At 40.9% G+C, this 18,065-nt stretch overlaps 1 protein-coding gene across 3 annotated transcripts in view; it reads left to right on the forward strand.

The window, feature by feature from the left end:
* Positions 1–18,065, forward strand: part of znf423 (zinc finger protein 423) — a 141,055-nt gene that overhangs the window by 71,833 nt on the left and 51,157 nt on the right. For 2 of the 3 annotated variants that reach the window (XM_043264895.1, XM_043264897.1), the window contains one exon: positions 5,935–5,955. The exons of the other annotated variant lie outside the window; for it this stretch is intronic. In XM_043264895.1, coding sequence (XP_043120830.1) covers positions 5,935–5,955 — 21 coding nt within the window. The remainder of the gene's footprint in view (positions 1–5,934; positions 5,956–18,065) is intronic. 3 annotated transcript variants of the gene reach the window in all.

An 18,065-nucleotide genomic window follows, 5' to 3' on the forward strand; every position in this document is an offset into this window, starting at 1 on the left:
ATCTCAGACCAACACAATCCAATTTGGACCACGCTGAGTGCTCTCTTCTTTCATCCCTCCATCCTCTCTCACTTTTCCTCTCTGAAGATACTGATGCTAGAGATAAAAGCTGCGTGTGAGACGGCAAGGCGGATCGTATGTCTCTCCCCATCGCCATGAAGGGAATTTTGGGTTAATTAACATCATAATTGTCAGAAAAGCTGGAGGAGATTAATTATGGAATTGAGGCAGATTATTTTAAGTGCCGTTGTTATTTTATTATTTTTTCCACCCCTCTTCAAAGATTGATGACGTCTTTGAATAATGAAAAGGGAGTCGTGTATTAACCTTTATCAGACTCCGCGTTAGGCGCCAGAAAATTGAAGCGAGATCACAAAGGAGTTCTAGATTTAGCGCTTTTGCACTCTGTCTTCCTCTTTCTTTTTGAGATTACGAAGCAATCATTAAATAGCTACACTATCTGTCAGCTTTGATATATGACTAGTGAGGCTATTATAAGACTTTGATATTTTAGCCCATCTTTTATGCTGGAATTTACAAGCATGCACAGTGCTTTTTTTTTCTTTTTTTATTTTGTGTATACAACAGGTATACTTGCATTATGCAGCTCTGTGACCACTTTTATAACATTTGGAGTGACGAAGGTCCAGATAATAATAATAACGACAGTGATATAATAATAATAATAATAATAATAATAATAATAATATTATTATTATTATTATTATTATTATTATTGTAATAATTATTATTATTATGATTATTATTATGATTATTATTATGATAGTAATAGTATTTTTACTTGGCTGTATGTAGTCTTAAAAGTACAACAACTTCATTTTCTAAAACAATGTAGTTGAAATCAATTTAACCATGTTATTTATGCACAAATGCATTTCAAAAAATATTTTAGAAATTCAAGCAATAAAATTCACTGTAATTCATGTTAAGTCACGAATGGTCCTTTCTTATAACTGTATGCTGCAATTTAGGAATCCGTCATTTTGTAGACAGCCTCATTTATATTATGTGTGGTTTCTGATATGTCACGTCAATATCAAACAATTACTGAAATAGCTAAATTTTGACAGCAAATGGACTCTGTGACATATATTTAATTGTTGCTGATTATTTGACTTGAACTCACTAATTGAGTGAACATTTAGTAGGCTACATGTTCTTCTCCTGCCGTGTTAAATAGAACAATTTAGCTTTGTGCTTTTTCCTCACAGTTTGGCAGCTGTGGAAATCGCACGAATTTGATCTCTCCACCTCCCGTGTTTCATCAGTGCTTTCACTATGCATATTCATGCTTTCTTCTCTGCCAAAAGCAGCCTTGTGTGTGAGTGTGGTCGTTGCATATACGTTGAATGTAGTTGATGTGTGGAAGTCCCTGTGCATTCCTACCCACACATCCCTGCTCTTATATTTGATTGACACATCTGATAAAAGCTTACATGCACACACAAACACATTCTGTCAACCTCTAGCTTTTTTTTTTTGCAACATCCTCCTTGCTCGTGGATACACAAGGTTCCCAGTTTCAGTCGTCCTACCTTTTTGCCGAGGTGTGATCATACCTCACCTAGCCTCCCACAACCCCCTCCCCACTTTCCCTTCCTCTCACCCTTTCCCGCTCCATCCCCCTCCCCTCTCTCGCTCTCACAGTCACCAGTAGGCTGAGGTGACACCTCATCTCAATCAGTTTACCTCCTCAAACTTGCAACATCTGCTCCCCTCTTTTCCTCTCCTCTCCTCTTTTCTCTTGTGTCCTTCCTGTGAGCGCCCCACCACTGCGTGAGCACACTGCCTGTGTCATTTTCTGTACCGTCACTTTGCTCCACTGGCAACCCAAGAGGAATATGCACCAATCATGAGAGACTTTCCTCCCACAAATTAAAAAAAACCTCTACACACACACCTTTAACATTCATTTTACACACCTGAAGGCTTCCTAAGGCATGCTTCAGGTGGTTAGGGCACCTTGAGGTTTTGTGACTTGATCTTTAATTTAGGTTTAGATTATGTTGGTGTCGTTTCAAATCTTCGCCGCCTGCGTTTGCATGTAAGCGGCATTGAGCATAGGTGAGGGAATCGATAAAGATTTCGAGCTGTTGCGGTTTGCTGCAAAAGAGCTTGATTACACTGAGATGGGAGGGGTGGAAAAAGCCTAGTGTTTTAATTAATCCGACTGGTGAGGCAGGCGAATGCGATCAGAGCTCCGTTCTCCAGGAGGCGGTGAGCCTGGAGGAATGTGGGTTTATTTTTCCCTGCCTGTTGATTGAAGCCGTGTGATTATTTAATGTAGACGTTTGTCTCTGTGCGGAGAGACCGCGTAACGATTTTCCTTAGCACGGAGGCGGCAATCCGCGTGTACGGGAAAAATGAATTTCATTAGCGCTGCCCTGATTTCATCAAACAACCAACGGCTCCAGACTGCACCGGGTCATGCAGACTTTTATTTACTGTGTGGTTTTTATACTGCATTATCATTAGTTTCATGTTGCAGTGATCGTCTCTTCAGATACTTCTCTCATTGGCTCAAGGCTCTGTCAACCTGTAATGCGGTCGCATCGCATTGGTCTGTTTGCACTTGGCTGATTTATTTATTTTTTTACATTCTAAAACATAAATGATCTTTCTATTGCACATTCTTATTCACATTTATATAAAAGTACTCTATTTTTGCAACCCCCGCCATCATTTTTTTTCCTGGATTATTATACATACAGCTTTTTCGGCTTCATATTAATTGGCAGATTGTATTAAATGTTTGTAGCGTAATTTGTCACACTACAGGGCTATTTGTGGTAAATACAGTAGTGAATGACTCTCTCTGACTTACCAGAGAAACAGAATCCTGGCAATAACAGTAATATTTTCACACCCCATCTGGAAGCACACACTCCATAATGTTAGAGCCGGTGTAAAACCTCTCATTTCCCCTGTGAGGAGACAGATACTGCACTACAGATTTCACTGCCCCACACCAAGACCTGTCTCAGTCATGACACAAGGCTGGTCTGAAGGAGTGGAGCTGAGAACTGTGGTGCGTTGTGACTTTTTATCGTGTGACTGGTGTTGGAATGCAAACAGACTGTAACAGAGGGAACCAAAACAGGCTGATAAGTAGAGAATATGATGTGTGCTGATGTTATATTGCACGTAGTTCACCTAAACACAAAAACTGGCAATATTTACTTTTATGGCAATTTGATGCCTATACAGTATTTGAGTTTTTTTTTTCTTTCCAACAAAAAGGTTACACAAACTTTGCCTTTGCAACAATAACAGTTTACATGACTCCACAGTGAGGTTTTAAGTATGTAAATTTCGTTTAAGTATAATATTATTGTTTTCAGTTTGTCAGAATAGTTTAAAAGTTTAAAGATTAAAAGTGAAGGAATACATAAAAATGCTGAAAATAAAATATTTAGTTTAATTCACATTTTTAAATGACCTTAAATGTACCTTATGTTTTTAAACGTACCTTATCAACACCTTGTAAACAAAGACAAAATCGTTACTGGGCGAACTATCCCTTTATTGCACTCCATTAAGGTTCAGAATACACCATATGTGAATATGCAGGTGTGCATCATAAAAGTTCCTATCAGTCTCTACAGCATCTATCAAATAAAGCAAAAAATATTTATAAGGACACTTTGGCAGTACAAGCACATAAAAGACGCCATTTTGATTTGTTCCTGTAATGATGGGGATGCAGATGAAAATGAGAAGGGAAGCTCGATCCAGCTCAGTGAGTTTATATTCATATTAATATAACAGAACCCCTCTGAGCCAGGCTGTTAGTTTGGGGGCAAAAAGATGTCGTGTCCCACTGTCGGGCCACCCTCACGGGGATGTGCCCACGTAGTCACAGGCATCTCAGTGCACTGCTTTTAATTTTAGTCTTCATTTAGCACAGCACCCCTTGATGATCACCTCTGCGCAGCGGCGCGCCCTGCTGGTGGGGGGAGAGTCGACGCAAGCACACACTCTTGAGAGCGAACGCTAGAAATCACGCACACGTATACCTACATACACACTCTCACACCTGCAGGGGGCACCCCGTGGGTCTACAGCTGCGCAGCGGAAAACAATAAAGCCTGCAGAAAAAAAAAAAAATCCCCTGTGCTCCTGAGAGACCCTCACACACAAAAGATTGTGCACCGAAAAATCATAGTAATAAAAATACAGACAGACTGACAGATAAGCAAGACAAGAGAGGGGAAATAAGCTTGAGTAGCAAACAAGCAGACACAAAACACAAGGCCTCTCAAACAATACAGCGAGGAACTCGGCCAAGTATTCCACACTTCCACCTTGACACGTTCTTGACACTCCTTGTGATAAGGTGTGATGTTTTATAATGTTTGTGTTTTGCTAGACGCACATAGCCTGGATTGTTTTTCGGGCCTCAATGCAGTCCTTGGGGTTTGACAAGTTTCCTGTGTTTTTCTGTGCTTTTCATGTTGGGTGAGAGTAGGAGAGGCGAGCAGAAGGAGGCTTTACTCATTTCACCTCTCCATCCACCCCCCACACACCTCTATCTTCATCCGTCCATTAGGGGACGTCACAAGGAAAAGCATGCAGACACTAATGTTGCACTAATCACCGGCGTACAGAACTCACAGCACGTCCACTCTCCTCTCAATCGCCCTTAATCAGCCAACACATTTCAATTAGCATATTGTGTTTAACCTCCCTTTCATCTGCCTTTATTAGTGGATTGAGCTGTAGTCAGCCTCTTCACCCCCCTCCGTCCAACACTGATTCTCCCTCACTCATCTCAGCTGTATCGCTTCTCTCTCTCCCTGTTTTACTTTTCCAGGGTCTCTTGTATCGCACCGCTGTGATCTGTGGAAGCTTCAGGATTGAACGTTAGAGGACAAGCTGTTAAAGGGATAGTCCACCCAAAAGGTCCATTCTGTCATATCGTTCCAAACCTGTACTGTATGAATTCCTTTCTTCTGTGGAACACAAAAGAAGATATTATGAAGAATGTTGGTAACTAAACAGATACAATTTCCATTGGCTTCCGTTGAAACCAGAACTGTTTGGTTATCAGCATTGTTCAGTATATCTTCTTTTCAATTGTGCAAAAGAAAAATACATGCATACAGATTTGGAAATAATATGAATGTCGACAGCTTGAATTTTTCACGCAGAAGTAAAAGTTCTTTCAAACGTTTTTGGTTTTCTTTTTACTGTGTAGTGGGGTCCAGTGTTGTTTTAGACCCAACTGCCTTTTAATTATATGGTAAAAAACTGTTGAAACATTCTTCAAAATATTCTTTTGCCTTCTGCAGATAAAAGAATGTCATACAGGTTTGGTTACAAAGCCGAGTTCATTTTTGTGTGAGCTATCCCTTTAGGTTTATTTATTTGTATATGACCAACAATCTGGAAGCATTGTTGGACAATAAATGCTAAAAGAATAGTTTATTAAATGTTGGCATCATTTAATCATCTTGATATTGGTCCAAACTCTAATTATGCTTTTTTTTGTTGTTGTTTTTTTTTTTGTCTGTGGAACACAAAACTTGTTTAAGTTAGGTTAAGTAGTAGTCTTCCTAGTAATAAAAGTGGGCAGGGGAAAAAAGCTTAAAATGGGAAGAAAAAAAAGATTAAAGTGGCTCTTATGATTTATTTGGAATGATAAGAGGGTGAGTAAATAATAAAAAAGTATAATTTTAGAAGGAACTCGCACCATAACAATGGTTATTTTACTAGTTTTAGTGTATGTTGACAATTTAAGTCATGAAAAACCATGACAGCCCAGTCTCCCTCCATACCGTCACCATGAGTGAGCCATGACCCCCATGTCTGACCCCTCCTCCACCATCTAACCCTCATGTGATCATAGAGTTGCTGACTAACTGTCACCCTGCCTTCTCTTTCCACCCTCCCTGCCTGTCGGACGGCCCATAGGAGAGCCCGCCCAGCTGCAAGGTTTGTTCCCCCTTATCTCTCTCCATTCTTAGTTAGATTACCTGAATGAATGACCCCCCTCAAGCACACATACATCTCTCACTGCTTGAGTAGAAGGACCGGGGCTATAGTACAGAACAGTGCATGATTGGTCACATAAAGGGGTCATGCCATACTTTTTTCATTTGTCATTCATTTATTTTCCCTCAGGTCCCCATAATTTAGTTTTCATGCTCATTTTCCATACCCTCAGAATTAAACAGACTGTTTTTGCAGCATGTGAAATGGCTTTTACTCAGGAGCCTCCACCCTTTGGCAACAGTCTTTGCAAAACCCGATTTACGTTGTGACAGGATTAAAATAATAATGTCTTTTGGACTTCATCTTGTGTTTTTTGTTAGTTTTATATCAAGTGGAGTAATAGTGTTTTCTTGTTATGGTGGATTAGTTCCTAATTCCTTCATGTTAATATAGAATAGAAGTTGTTTCAATATAAATGTGAGCGGTTGTGGTGTATTCAATGATCTGTCTATAGCTATCTAATAGCTATCTATATCTAAATAGATATAGATAGAAAGACTATCTATATCTATTTATCTAGGTTGTACATTTTTCACAACTTTCACAAGTGTTTCTCTAGTTTCATAAAAAAAAAATTAAATACATTTTGTAGAAATTAAATAGTTTATTTCAGTATTTTTATACATTAAAATTTAAAATGTTATTAAATGTCTTGTTTGTTGCATTTTTTTCAAATTCAGAAACTTACTTGAAATGTAAAATACTAAAAAGTAGAATAAACAGTTCATTCTCGTTTCAGTTGTAGAATATGGTCTAATTTAGAATATGATGTCAAAAAGAAACTTAAATGAGTGCTTTTTTGCTTATATTATCATGTCATTTGATTTCCATACCCCATTCCCTCTGCCGGTTTATATACACACACACACACACACACACTTTGTCATAGTGGTTATTTGTGCATGGGGCTGGGCCAGGGGCATGAACGCACATACACCTGAATGAGGCTGCTCTCCAGAGAGCATCGCTAATGTCACCGTTGATTCTTAGTTATTCATCCCAGTGATTCTGATGCCTGGAGCACGAGTCGCACATGTGTTGTCAAGGCAACGCCACATAGATGCTTGCCGTTTGACCCCAGGGTGTTCTCTGTGATGTCATAATAGTCTTCTTGTCTCAACTGTGGGTGCGCTTTTCCATATTTGAATCTTTGTCTTGTCACATCACAGCTATTATTTGTCGAAAATCCGTTTTCATGTACGCAAGCAGTCGCACAAGTCAGATAAGAGTGAAGAATTGTGGGATTGATTGTCGTCTCGTTGTGATAAAGATGACCAACATTTGTTTTGTTTTGGGGGTTTTTTGGGAGTTTTTTTGCAGAAAGTGATGCCACAGAGCAGCGCTGGCTTTTATTTTGCTGGAGGTGATGCCCAGCTCATGCTGTAGAGAGACACACACAAATACGCACACGCACACATGCACAGAGGCTGGCTACTAAAGGAGACCTGGCGCGGTCTCTCTGTGTCAGCGCAGACTTAATGAGGCAGCACACAAGAAGCTTTAGGAGTCAATGGATGTAGATAATGTGGATGAGGGTTCACTTCACTGAGTGCCTGTACGCGAGCAAGCCAGTGTCTAGCCTAGGGCCACACTGTGTGTGTGTGTGTGTGTGTGTGTGTGTGTGTGTGTGTGTGTGTGTGTGTGTGTGTGTGTATAGCCATACTCCAGCTCCCTCCATTCTGTAGTCATGAGAGCAAAAGAAATCATCATTCCTTCACATTGCATGTCACTCCCTGTTATCCAGCCCCTGATGTCTCTATTGTGCGCGCCGAGCCGATGTTAGGTTGAGTGGCTTTGGTGAGAGCAGTTATTCCTCAGTGTTCTGATGTTTTAAAAAGGTTGGGTTGGTTTTTATGGCTTGTTAATGGTGTGGCGCTCTCTACTGCAGCCCATGTGGCAAGTACGTGAGCATGGGAACAGATGACAGCCCCTCATGCACATCATAGACCACCTGGAGCTAGCCAGGCGGAACCTCATAGGAGCCGGGCAACGTTTGATGGGGATGATGGAGGGTGCGCTGCTAGAGGTGAATAGAGAGAGGGAGAGAGAAAGATTGAGGGAGCTGAGCTTGACCAAATCAATGCAACACACGTGCACGGTTAAACACATGCACATCTACATATGTTTGAGTTTTACTATGCAGGTGTTCTGAATACCTGATTCTGATTGGTTGTTTTGCACTCAGATATTATTGTGTAATGATTGCTAAACTAAATTGAATAATGGCCCGTTAACCGGATTCTTATATAGCTGTATTATTTGTATGGTATCTCTGAGCTGTCTCATTCAATATTTTGTTTTATTTATTCATTTGGTGTGCTTCAAATCAGCATTCGTCTGACTGTATCATGCTTTAATTTACTACTTATTACTGTATAACCATACACTACTGTTCAAAAGTTTGGGCTCTGTAAGATTTTGGGTTTTGGTAAGATTGTGGTTTTGGTACATAAAGCATTATGTGCTCACCAAGGCTGCTTTTATTTGATTTGAAAAATGCAGTAATGAATATATAGTAATAAACATAAACAACACAATAAATAAATATTCATTCTTAAAATGCTGCTTTCGTTCTCAATAGCCTTTTTTATATCTATTGTAAACAGCTGTGCTTATTAATATTTTTGTAAAAAAAAAAAGAGATATATTATAATTGTATAATTTAGTGTTAAGTATGTGTGTGTGTATATATATATATATATATATATATATATATATATATATATATATATATATATATATATATATATATATATATAGTGTTAAGTGTTGATTATGTAGTTCGTAGCGTTATTTATAGTAGTGCTGTCAATCGATTAATTGCAATTAAATGAATCCAGTTTTTGTTTACTGTGTGTGCTGTGTATATTTATGTATTTATAAATACACACATCATGCATGTGTGTATATAAGTGTATATATGTATAATTTTTAATATGCATTAAATGAATATAAATATAGACATATAAATACAAGTGAAAAATATATACTGTGTGTGTCTGTGTGTGTGTATCTAAATATTCATAATAAATCTATACTGAATGCTATTAATATGCTATTAATTAATATTAATATCGTTTGACAGCACTAATTTATGGTGTTGTGTTAATTTAAAGACAAAAGAAATAACCAGTATGATTCTTATATACCATGCACTTTTATTGTACTGTAGGTAGATACTGTAGGACACGTGTATGAATTTACATTCAAGCTCAAACATGCTGTGGTAGCACATGACCCTTACTTTCTCCATGACCAAACACCACTAATTTCATTCCTTTAGTGACTCTATCTCTTCCTTCTTCCCTCCTTTGAATAGCCCCCACAGAGAATGTCATGTTGAAAAGGGAGTGAGGCAGCGATGTTTTGCCGAAATGTTTGTTTGCAAGGCTGAGTGATGTCTGATCCCCCTGAGAGCTCATTTTGCCACGTTTGCGCTTGATTTGCTTCTTATGCTGTTTATTAAAGGTAATTACAAGCTGTTTGGAGATCTATAAGAGAACTGCTCAGGGGGAGCCTTCTCCAAAAGGTGTGGGAACAAAATGGAAAATGAGGTACACTTGCGGGCGACGTGGCTAAATCACATGGGTAGGGGTTGCAGGTGTGCTTAGAGAAAACACTGCAGAGGAACAGGTCTATAGTTGATCGGGTTTACTGGTGCATCGCAATCTTTGACTACAGAAAAGCTAGATCCGAATGAATCTTTGACATGCTGGTATGTTAGCAGCATGTGTGTACATCTTTCTCAGGTAAATCTGGTAGAGGTGCAGCTGCCCCGTTTCCCCCCTTTCCCTCCCCGCCGTCCCAGATCCGTCCAGGTGTGTCTCAGCCAGCTGCCGTGGAGGGGAAGGAGCGGCGATATCAGGAGCTCGTCAGCCTCCCAACCCTCCCTTCTCCGTGCCGTGCGGTAATTGTTAAAAAGACAAACAAGCTGCCTGCCTATCTGTGCATAATGAAAGGGGGCCAGCCGCAATTTGCTCCTCACTTAATTCGTTAAGTATTCTGAATTTATTTTCTCGAGTGACAGTGGCATCTGTCGTAGCTGGCGAAGACTTGCGTGCACATGACGTTACACAATGGATGCATTATGAGGGGGTGGAAATGTGATAAAGGTTAGTTCACCCAAAGATAAAAATTCTGTAGGTATTTATTTATAAACATTCTTCCTGCAGTTTGTTCTTTCAGTGCAGTTACAACGAATGGACCAAATCTTTAAACTTTTAAAAAGGACACAGTAAAAGTGTGTCCTTTTTTTTTGTAACTTTGTGTGAGAAACAGAATGGATCTATGCCATTATTATTAGATTTTCTCAAGAATTCTAGAACTAATAATTTCCAATTTGAGAATTGTTCTTTTGAATTGAATCATCATTTCAGTGAATCACTTGATACAGTTAATGAATCTATTTGTACTTAACTTAAATGTTGCTTCAGAAGACTTGAAATGTGGAGCATGAGTCATATGGGCCATTTTAATCATTCTTTTTGAAGCTTTCAAGTCCCCATTCATAGTAATTGCAAGGTAAAGCAGCCAGAAAAAGGAAGTCAAACAGGTTTTGAACACCAAGAGGGTGAGTAATTCATTTATGAATGAAGATGTCTTGTTTTTAGTTGAACTGCTCATTTAAGGAGGACATTCAAGGTGTTCTGCGGTCAAAGAGCATGCAAATTAGCAGAAGAAAAGGTGGCGACGAAGTATAGATTTTGTAAGAACCTAAGTTCACAACAGTTGTTGTCAGAAAAGCAGAGCGGTGCAGGTGATACAGCGGTGCCAGGTAAACTCTGCAAATAAAGCCCCCTAAATACTGCCTGATAATTAACATCTGCTGTCTGGTGTGATCTTGCCTCTGCACATCAGCTCAGTGTGTGAGTATATATACTGTGTGTGTGTGTGTGGGAGGAAGGAATAAGCGGATGTCACAGCTCATCAGTGCTCTATGTGAGATGCGCAGGAATCAGGGGAAGGCACACTCTCGATGGAAGGGCGGGGGCGGAGGTCCCAGAGAGATGGGTGGAGGCCCCTCAGTGTATATGCGTGTGCTCGAGCCGTGTGTGGGAGAGGGGCCACCTGGGGTCGGACTCTTCAAAGACCGCTCTCTGAGGAGCGGTGAGAGGTGCCTGTATGACAGGAATCCTGGCTTTGATCCGGAATAGGAGTCAGAGTGGGAGAGGAGATGGAAGGCAGGAAGGATGAATCCAGAAGGGAACTCAGAGGTGTGACTTGCAGATAAAAAAAACAGAAGGTGTGGGACACGGTAGATCTAAGATAGACCTATCCCCTGTAAGGTTTCTTTTAGGATTCTCTCTAAATCTTCACTTTTACCCTGTGGGTATGCCTCTAACATGCCTCTGCTGTTTGTCTGTCGCCTTGTTTTGTTGTATGTATAACTCTGCGTTCAGAGGCATTCTGTGTTTATGTTTCTCACTTTGAGTTACATCTGGATTATTTAGAGAATTCATTTCATTAACTAGTGGTATATTGTTCATAAGTTTTAAACTTGAACTTGCATGAACTCCCAACTTTTCCCAGCTTGTTTGAAATACAGGCTGTTACCTCAAATCATGGGATTTATTGCGTTTTTTATTTATTTATTTAATTATTTTCATTATTTTACATTTAGATGACATTGGCCATCATTTAATGCTCACTTAAAGTTAATCTAGCTAATCAGTGAAAACAGTAATAATTTATTAGCATAGTTGATAGTAGCAAACCTCAAAATTAATAGCTATTTTTCTTACTATAAATAGTAAGGCTTTGATGCCTACATTAAAATATTGTCCATCCCTAGCTTATACTTGTGCTTTTATCTCAGTGGGCTTTAAAAAAAAAAGTTTTGGGATATAGAAGGAACTCTGTGATTGGCTCAGTTTTATCATGCTGTGTCCTCCCTTGTTATTCAGCATCACCAACACATTCAGATATTTCACCTTGAATTTGTTGAACAATTTCAGATGGAAAACGTATGAAGAGATTAGGAGAATGAGTGAGGGTGGAAGATTATTGGGTTTCATAAAGATCGAGGGATGTGCCGGGCGGGTGAAATGGGGAGGGATCCGTGGGACAGAGGGGAAATGGGGGAGATTTGGCAAGGAACAAGGGATGAGATGAGAGGAATGCATGATCAGTGCTTTTCCCTCCCTACTCAGTACAGAGATGTTGCGGGAGGAATAGATACAGAGGGAGGGAGAAAGAGAGAGAGAGAGAGAGATGAACTGACCGGGTGCTGATGAGGGAGGTTGACCTTCGGAAGTGAGTGAGAGCGAGCGAGGAGGATGAGGCTGGCTGACAGGGGCTCTCCTGGTTTTTGGCAGCCTCTCAGTCTGCGCGGTGAGCAGCTGGACTTCATTAGGCGCTGGTGTTAATTACTGGGTCCAGGCTGCAGCCGCCCGCCCGCCCGCACGCACAAAACACTCACCGTAATTCAGCCAGGGTCACCTTGAAATTGATCATTTACCATCAGAGAGAGGAAGACAGACTGAGTAAAATGAATGAACAAGTGACACAAACTATTTGGTCTGTTTCAAAACCAGGCAAGGCGCGTTCCCAACATGAAGACTCTCCTAAAAGCTATTCATCATTTATGGCCTAATTCTAAGGCTGTTTAAATGCTTTGCAGAGGATGCAATACCATAATGCATTCCGACGAGCTTAGTAGAAAAAATGGACCAAAGAGGGCGGATGAGTCAAGAGAAATACTGACTTTTAAATATTTACATTTAGAAATGGTGTGCTATGTATCATGTTTATTGTCTGGTAGCTTAACACTTTGCTTTTTTAGGAAAGAAAATTCACATTCCACTGTGTTTGGGTTTCTCTTTTAGAAAGTTGGGCATCAAGGCAGGTTTTGAAACAGAGTTTGTGTCTACTAAAAGAGCTGTGAAACAAAAACAGCTGTTCTTTAGCTAGCGACAGAAACGGCGAGTGTTAAACGCTACAGCTGTAGCAGAAGCCGTGGATTGTTGGATACGGGGTAAAGTCGCAGTCAAGGCAGCGATCGCTGTGGCTTGGTTTCCTGTGACACCGGCCTGCAAGGTCAACCTCCCTACAGCGGATGACTCAGCTGACCAAACCTGGGAAAAGGACCGTTCAGGACTTGAAATGTGTGGGAGAGAAAGCTGGCAGAAAGCACAACATTTGGAGATTATTTTCCGTCCACTGCTGTGGGACTTCTTCGCACTTATGATAGCTCTGTCGCACACATACACGCACAGTTCTACAATTACTTTAAGTTATTCTTTGGAGTGAAGCTCGTGGTCCTACCTTGGCGACACTATGGTAATTACAGTACAAGAGGACAAAGAGAGACAAATGGAAGTCGAGGAGGTACGAGAGAGAGAGGAGGAGGATGTAATAGTCGGCCCAACGCGCACGCGGTCCCTGCGTACCAGAGGCATACAATAGAGCGCTTTTATTCGGCATCCTCGCAAAACAAAAGTCTACCACTCTCTGCTCTCAATAATACAAAGGTCTGATACAATCTCCTTCTTAATTCTCAACCATGTCAGTTTTTCAGGAATGTTTTTGCCTCCTCCCTGAAGAAAATCAATGCATTCTGATTTGGTAATTTCCCAGGGTGCCACGCTCTGCGCTCCCTGCGCTGAGAGAGGTGACAAATCCGGTCATGGCGACGTGAACCTTCTCCCCCCCCCTCTCCCTTCCCATCTTCCTCTGTTTCCACCCTGCTTTTGTTTGTGTTTCTCTCTCTCTCTCGATCTCTCTCTCGCCGTCTCTGGGTGTTGCGACAGCGCGCGGGCTTAGAATTTGTTGGAATTTCGCAGCCCTTCCCGGTGCTCTGGTGAAAAACACTCATTTGTGACGGTGCCAAGCTGCTAATGGCGGATGGCGGGGTCCGTGCCGAATCCCACCTCCGCTCCCCCGCGCTCGTTATTCCGTGCTCGGCGCCGCTCGCACCCCTCCCCTACATCTGCCAAACTCAGCTGCGAGGGAGCGGCATAATTATCCCGCCGGAGCCTCAGACGCCTCCATGCCGTCACAACTGGGGCTTCATTAGAGACCCGCAAGAATGCCCCTGTGTGTGTATGTGTGTGTGCGAGAGAATGTGTTACGTTTATTTGAAGATATTTGCACGCGTCCCTTTGTGTGTTTGCGTGTTGTGTGCGTGCGAGTGTGTAGCGAAGCGTGGATAGTTGCTCCGAGAGTTTTATGTCCATGGCTTGCAGCGCGAGTGTTACTTTGGTGCCATTCGTTTGTGTGTTTGCGAGTCCTGTCTGTGCTAATATTCTGGAGAGTATGCCATTAATGAGTGTGTGGCGTGTGGGTGTGCGAGGAGCTGATGAGTCGGGCTCAGAGGTAATTTGACTTCTTAGAGATACAGACCCCTGTGCCAACCACCCCAGCCCCCTTCACCAGCTGAGCAGTCCCTGAGGAAGGCCGGGTTTAACAGGGCCTAGATTCCCCCACTTACAACACACACATGCCGCAATGACACACACTTATATACTGTCAAAGACATGCGCACTTTAAATGCATGTTCATAATGAGACGTTGGCCTCTTCTAAAGGCGCCTGTCCGTTTGCGCATCTCGCTGAGACTTATTTGCCTTATGTGAGAGTTTGCTTGTAGGCTAAAGTGTGAATAGCAAGCACATATGTCAGAGGAAAAAAAGTCAGTAAAGCCATAAAACATAGGTTTCAATTTATACTCAGGTAGTTTTAAGGAGATTTCAGGAAGTATCACAAAATTTAGTTTGATTTTCGCTTTTAGTTTTTGCTTTAACAGAATCTTAAGACTAAATTTCCCCTGCCTTGCTCATTTGAGTAGTAGCTCTGTCTTGTCCATGGATCACGTACAGTGCACTTCTTTGTTGCTTGAATCAAATTTCCTGAATTGTAATGGAACTTGAGTTCTTGGGTTAGGTCAGGTTTTTACCAGTTTAAAAAATAAGTAGCTACAAAATTACCAGAACAAAATTAAGCCATATTACTATTATTATTATTTTACAAAAAGAAATGTTAGTTTGTTTTTGTACAACCATTCACATGGCCAGTGCAGTCTTTTATTTATTTTCTTCTTTTTTTTTGCATAGAAATTAATACTTTTCGTTAGCATGGGTGAATTGATTTAATACTTTTACATTGTTGCATAATATTAGTATATCAAATAAATTCTGTTGTTTAGTCTTTTACTATATTCAGATAATTAAAAAATGTATCATGATTTTTTTTTCATTGGTAATAAGAAATTAATGAGTGTGTATATATATATGTCAGGCAGACACACTGAGTGTACGATTATTGGCCAGAATAAGCTACGAAGTGAACCAGACTAAGACACTAATGACCTGATTTGAGTATTGAGCCGAAGTTATCTGAAAATGCTAGCTTAGAATCAGAGGATTTGTTGTTGTAGGGTTTTTTCCCTCTCATTAAGTCTCTCTTTTCTCTCTCATTTCTCTTCTTACATCTCTTTCACCTCTTCTCTTTTCTCTCTGCTCTCTGAAGAGTCTGGAGACTCTAATTGTAATGATGTTTTGGGTTCTTTTTATCTCTGCCACACGTTTATGTTGTAACTGTAGGTCTGTGTGTGTGTGTGAAAGAGGGAAAGAGGAGGGTTATTACTGTCCGCTGTTCTCTCAGGCCACCGACCGCGCTATCGTAGATGGCCGTTAGCACTCCACGCATGCCAGTGCATGTGATATGAAGATGGCTGTTGCATCACCATTCCACTACTACATGCTGCTCTCCCATACAACTCCAGAACTTGGAAGGGCACATGTATTTCTTTTCTGTATGCCTAAAGAGAAGAGAAATCACTTTTTAAGTCACTTTAAACACATTTGTGCGCAATTTGGCGTTAGCATAGTGTTCTTTTTATGCATTTACTCATGTTTTGCCCTCATGTCAGCCAGAATAGTTTCATGCGAACACTTAGACATCCGCGTGAGGAAGAGAGCTTCAGATTTTCCATTTGAAACTCGGCAGGGACATCAGACCACCTTGGAGGAACCACAAGCCTCCTCTGCGTACCCTCCACCCCAAAGGAAAGCCAGAACTTCTCAGTTCCAGGCCAAAGCAAGCATCCTCTCTCCTCCTGGGCCAGATCTTCTAGCACAGCTACACTCCAGTGTTCGCCCAAGGACAGAGTGGAAGTTAAGCATAAAAGCTACTTGATACTCTCGCCTTACTTTTATGCACCAGACTTACCATTTTGAACTAGATCTCAGTGCTGGGAACAAGACAGGCATGTTTTCACTGTTTGGTGACCTTTAGATGTGGGGTCAAAGGTCAGAGGGTAAACACTGTGCTGACTCACTGCATTTCCTGCAGGCGTTAATTGTGCTGCTGGCACCTTATTGACAGTGTTTCTTGCTCTCCATACTGTGCACATTTTGTCTCACTCACACCTCAGCCCCCTCCTTCCTCTGTCAGTAAATCCCCTTTATACTGGAGGGACGTGAGGGAATGGTAGAGATGGATGAAGAGGGAGGAATGGATGGATGGATAGTTGGGGAGGGAGGAGGGCGAACTGTGAGTTGGGCTTCTACGTAAGTGTCAGTCATATTAAAAGCCGCTGACAGCTTTCGCTTCCAGACCAAACTCTGGACAAATAGCTCTCCAATCGATAGTTTCCCAACAGCAATATTTGGTATCAATGCGTGTCCTTCTCATTACACGATGAGGCCAGAGTCTCCCTGGGCTCTGAATAATTTATCCCCCTGACGTGGAGAGAATAGCAAAGAAGGAAAAGCCGCCCTATCTCTCTCATACTCTACTGCTCCATTCCAAAACCTAGTGAGCTGCCTCCGTAGGCAGCATTTTAAAGCATTATAGACGTGAAGTCTGTTCCAAAATGTAGGCAGAGTAATTATGCTGCCTCCTAAGATACATAATTTTGGCTAAATTCTAAGGCAACACTGCATTCGTAGAGAAAGTAATCCCAGAATGTGTCAAGGCGACAAAAAAAAAAAAACAAGATAATGAGAAATGAGAGAGAAATATTGATGATAAATAAACATTTAACATGGAAAAGTGTTACAAAAAATAATTTAAAAAAGGATGAATTATAATACATTTAAGATGGCCTCAAATAATATTTTAGAATTTAATTAAACTTTTAAAAATCCCAGAAAATGGAATAGCAAAAAGAATAATTTGAAAGATATATATATATATATATATATATATATATATATATATATATATATATATATATATATATATATATATATATATTTATATATATAATTTAAAAAATATAATAAATATAATATTTTCTAGAATGTCTGAAACATTGAATAGATGGATGCATGGATGGATATGTTTATTACGTTTTTAGTATAGCATTTACAGTCACTTATGAAGTTACATTTCAAACTAAATAGGCAGCTTACTTACAAGTCAAGTTTTGCAACAGAGCCGCCACTCTCAGCTCTCCTTAGCTCAAACCATGCGTTCACCTCTTTCCCTGTGTTTTCGGCCTGTCCCTTTCTCTTCCCCATTGACACAAATCTTTCCCTTTCTTTCTCATGCTTTTCTCATCACCATATTTTTAGATTTCCTCCAGCAGCCCCACTTCTCTTTCTAAGTAGCTTTGCATACATTAATGGCTCGCCATGCCAGGTGCTGCTGGGTAGTATTTGCCTAGACTCAGCAGTACGTATGCGTTTATGGGGTGAGCAGGGTCTATGAGGGTCCTCCATAAGAAGAGGATCAACATATCCATAGGCGTTATGCATCTCTCCGTCGCCTCTCCGGGGAAAGGGCGCTCGAAGAGCAAACTCATTTTAAACACACTTACTCCACTCCGACCACATCTCTCGCTCATTATGGCGGCAGCCAATAGCGTGGGATCCGTGTGGAGGTGAGCCATCTTGAATAAGTGGTAGAGAACATTAGCGAAGAAGAAGATAATGGAGGTCTGGAAGGCTGGCTAATGAGTGCTATCCTCTCAGGAACAGACCCTCAGCCTTATCCCTCTCTCTCCCTGATCAAATGCGCCGAGGAGAAAGCAGGAGGAAAAGGTTCCCGCTCCATCTTCCGTTATCTTTCGTGACCCTTCCCCCCTCACCCGCCCTCGCCTCCTAATCA

Source organism: Puntigrus tetrazona, chromosome 18 (assembly GCF_018831695.1).
Source record: "Puntigrus tetrazona isolate hp1 chromosome 18, ASM1883169v1, whole genome shotgun sequence".
NCBI classification, from domain to species: domain Eukaryota; kingdom Metazoa; phylum Chordata; class Actinopteri; order Cypriniformes; family Cyprinidae; genus Puntigrus; species Puntigrus tetrazona.